Genomic DNA, 3,785 nt, shown 5'->3' on the forward strand with positions numbered 1-3,785 from the left:
CCATCGCCGTCGTTGTAGTTGCCTCCCCATGGTTGCCTCCCTCCCTGCCAACCCACAATCCTTAACGTCAATGCCGCTACCGCCACGTCCGGCCATCTCACGCCGTGGTTTGGTCGGAACAACCGACTCTGCCGCCTCTCTTGTCATTTTTTCTGCCATTGTCCGAAGGGAGCAGTCTGTCGGTGTCGGCTCTCCTGCCGCCTCTACCACACGCCATATGTTTGCCTTTCTGCAATGCTCCTCATCGAACCCCCCACCCCCCGACTCGTAGGCGCAAAGCAGCGGGCGGCAGTGAAGTTTGGTCGCCCCACCCACAAGGTGTTTGGCGGTTTGTCTGCAATGGTCATCGATGATGAAGTGATGATGTACATGTTGCTAAAAGAGGAGGCTGAAGCCACCGCTGACAAACAACAATAGTTGCTGATCTCGACCAACATCCTCCGCCTAGGATAGCAGATAGTCGTTGGACCTCGACATGGTGGATCGAGGGTTGGGAAGGTGAAGAAGGACCAGCATCGGCTTGTCGGCGCAATGTTGCTTGACTCAGACTACTTCAAAGACGATGCAACACATACCGTCAAGGATTTCCAGCGGCGATTCAGGATGAACAAGAAGTTATTCATGCGGATTGTGTTCGGCATCAGGGAGTATGACAAATTGCAGCGAGAGGATTTTCTAGGACGCTAGAAACCATCGACTGCATGCACTGGGTTGGAAGAATTACATATTTGCTTGGCAAAGCTTGTACAGGGGTCATACCAAAGAGTGCAGCAGATTATGACCTCTATATTTGGCACGCTTTCTTTGGTATGGCAGAGACTCACAATGGTATCAACATGTTGTAACTCTCTGTGGTGTTTGCAAGACTAGCCGAGGGACATGTTGCGGCCGTCAACTCTGAGATCAATGGCCACACGTACGAATAAGGGTTACTATCTAGGTGATGGTATCTATCCCCCACACGCTACATTTGTAAAGACAATTCCCGACCCAGAGAAGAGAGTTTATTTTTTTCAATGCCATGAGGCATGCCAAAAGGATGTTGAGCAAGCTTTTGTGTGCTCCAACATCGTTTTGCCATTGTTTGGTGCCCTCCTCTTACTTAGTCAGAGTCTCATATGTCGGAGCTGATAAAATGTTGTGTGATTATGCACAACATGATCACTGATCACTGAGAGTTAGCGGGAAGAAGCAATGGATGATGGCCATTCATTTGATCATCAAGAATCTCTTGCCGAACTTGATCAGATACTGTTCGAGTTTGTTACTTTCCTCACCATGCATTAAGAAATCCAAGATGCACTTTTGAAAACTATGCAAAGTATTGTAATTTGAATAAAAAATCAAGGGACCTAGTGTCGGTGCCCGATAACACGGTGACGGCGTTTTTGCCGGTGCCTATTTGGAACGCGCCTTTGAAGATGCTCTTACTATCTTCTTTTATTGACCACCTCATGGTCGCCTTACCGGTGTATTACTACCTTCTTGCTACTCCATAATTTACTGTGGTATATGTAGACTACATTGTAGATCATCGCCGGGAAACTTTCATTTGCAACTAGTTGCACCCGCACTTTATTGTCGGATATCACACTTTAAATTTTTTAAAACTGCGGAAAAAAATGAAGTATATTATGTTGTGCATTATACACCTACGAAGTTGCATCATTTTTCTAAAAAATGTATTGCCTGCACAAAAAAGATAAATGATATGTGAATAGTTATGGAATACTATTCACTTAGTTTTTTTTTACGAAACACAGTATAGACATTGTGCACTATAGACCCTATGAGCACCTCTGGGAGACTGAGTGAAAGAAGCTTCATTTGACTGGTCTTGAGATTCACGAAGTCACCACAGGCGTCTCGCTGTTGACGAAATTTCATTGAAGAAGATTACGCCTTTAAACGAGTACCAGCAGGGGGAGGAACCCCTACGGTATTTATATTAAGGCAGAGGGAGCTATAGGCGCTAAATCGCGGAGTCTGGGACTCGAACACGTGACCTCGCGGGAGCGTGCCACGGACGACCGGGGGCAGCTACCATCCTGGTCGACGACCAGTTCCCTAATCCGCCTTTAATGAGACACCAAAGTGTTAAACCTGGGGTGTCATTGCCCCTAACCACCCAACCACATGTTCGTTTCTCATTTGGTCATATTTTGAATGAAATTTTAGATGTGCGCAAGATACAACATAATCTATGTTCATGATTTTATTTTGTAACTTTTAATAACAACTTAAAATGCGACATTCGATAAATAGGACGCAGGCACACAGCTAGGTGGCGAATATTCGCCGCCCTTTTTTTTCTCCTTAGACTGCTCATAGTGGGAGTAACATAACTAGTAACATCACACATCTCAAGACATTTTGGTGACATGGCATGCGATTAAATGAAGAAAGAGAGTGAGGTGGTAACTAGCTATGTTACCATAACATCACACACTCTAAGAAAAAATGAGTCTACAACGTAATAAATGATACAATGCATGACACCACATATTAGTTACTACTCACTATGAAGGTAGTAACCTAGACTAGTAATATGTCATATGTTACTAGTCTAAGTTACTCCCCACTATGAGCAGCGTTAGACAGCTGACGACGTGTCCGTTTTATTCTGCACACACAAGCCATGCGTGATACACGCACATACATATACGACCCAGCACTCAGCAAGTGAGGAAATTCCCGGGGTCGACGCCGAACTTCTTGCAGTAGTCCCTGTAGTAGCTCGCCCGCGCGTTCACCGCCGTCGAGTTCCCGCCGTCGCACTCCGCGATGCCGCTGACGGCCCTGGTCGTGGCGCCGAACCCCTGCGGCACGAACGGGTGCACGTTGTTCATCCAGAGCCACAGCGCCGCCTTGAACGCCACCACCGGGTCCTGCGCCACCTTCTCCGGGTTCCTCAGCCCGTCGAACCCGATGCTCTTCCCCGCCGGCCCGTAGTTGGAGTTCCACCGCAGCTGCAGCGGCCCGCGCCCGTAGTACGCCCACCCGGCGTAGCACGGCCAGTCGGTGTCCCTCTCGTCGCAGTAGTCCTGGCTCGTCCCGTTCGTCTCCTCGATGAGGCACAAATCTGCCCATCCAAGAAATTATATAGCTTCAGTTATGCAAGCAGTTCTCGATCTATTCATCCATGGGGAGAAGAACTTACGTCCGGTCTCGTGCGTGACCTGGGCGAAGAAGGCGGCAATCTCCCTCTTGGAATCGTCCTTGGAACGGCCTTTTGCGAAGTCGGGGTTCGCGCGGGCGGCGACCAGGAACGACCGGAGCGTGTAGAAGTTCTTGCCGGCGCACCCGCCACCGGCGACGGCGTGGGACTTGATCCCGTTGAAGAACGCCGCGGTGACCACGCTCTCCACGGGGACGGCGATCCCGCCGCTGAGCACCGCGCACGCGCCCGACTGGCACGCTCGTCCGCAGTAGGCGATGCTGGTGCCGCAGTAGCCGTCCGTGCTGCAGCACTCGTTCGGCCGGCAGCCGCAGTTCTGCGCCGCCGCCGGGCCTGCGGCGGAGAGGAGGAGCGCCGCTAGGCCGAGAGCCAACAACGTGAACGTCGCCATGTATCGATCGAATCAGTGAGGTTTATCTGTCGCGGCCGGCGCTGCTTGTTTAGGAGGTGACTGTACGCTGTCTGGGCTAGCATTACTTGGTTTATCTAGATGGTGGACGTTCATCTCCACGACGAATCGCGGCGTCAACGTTCGAGCTTCGACTGATTGGTCAAAAATTCACGCGGCTCATACTATGTACCAGGACTTTTCGTTTACTTGCTGTCC

General features: G+C 50.2%; 1 protein-coding gene across 1 annotated transcript; it reads right to left on the reverse strand.

Annotated features, from left to right (window-relative positions):
- Positions 1–2,675: 2,675 nt before the first annotated feature.
- On the reverse strand, positions 2,676–3,569 carry LOC124658243 (chitinase 4-like). Its single transcript, XM_047196630.1, has 2 exons — positions 3,161–3,569; positions 2,676–3,082 (listed from the first exon to the last, which is right to left on the reverse strand). Exons 1-2 carry the CDS (start codon positions 3,567–3,569, stop codon positions 2,676–2,678), a joined length of 816 nt encoding a protein of 271 aa, XP_047052586.1.
- Between the last annotated feature and the right edge of the window lie 216 nt (positions 3,570–3,785).

Source organism: Lolium rigidum, chromosome 5, assembly GCF_022539505.1.
Source record: "Lolium rigidum isolate FL_2022 chromosome 5, APGP_CSIRO_Lrig_0.1, whole genome shotgun sequence".
NCBI lineage: Eukaryota > Viridiplantae > Streptophyta > Magnoliopsida > Poales > Poaceae > Lolium > Lolium rigidum.

Coding starts and splice junctions, on each gene's coding strand:
- LOC124658243 (XM_047196630.1), bottom strand. CDS start 3,569: ATGGCGACGTTCACGTTGTTGGCTCTCGGCCTAGCGGCGCTCCTCCTC. Junction 3,083..3,160: donor GGTCACGCACGAGACCGGAC/GTAAGTTCTTCT, acceptor TTGGATGGGCAG/ATTTGTGCCTCATCGAGGAG.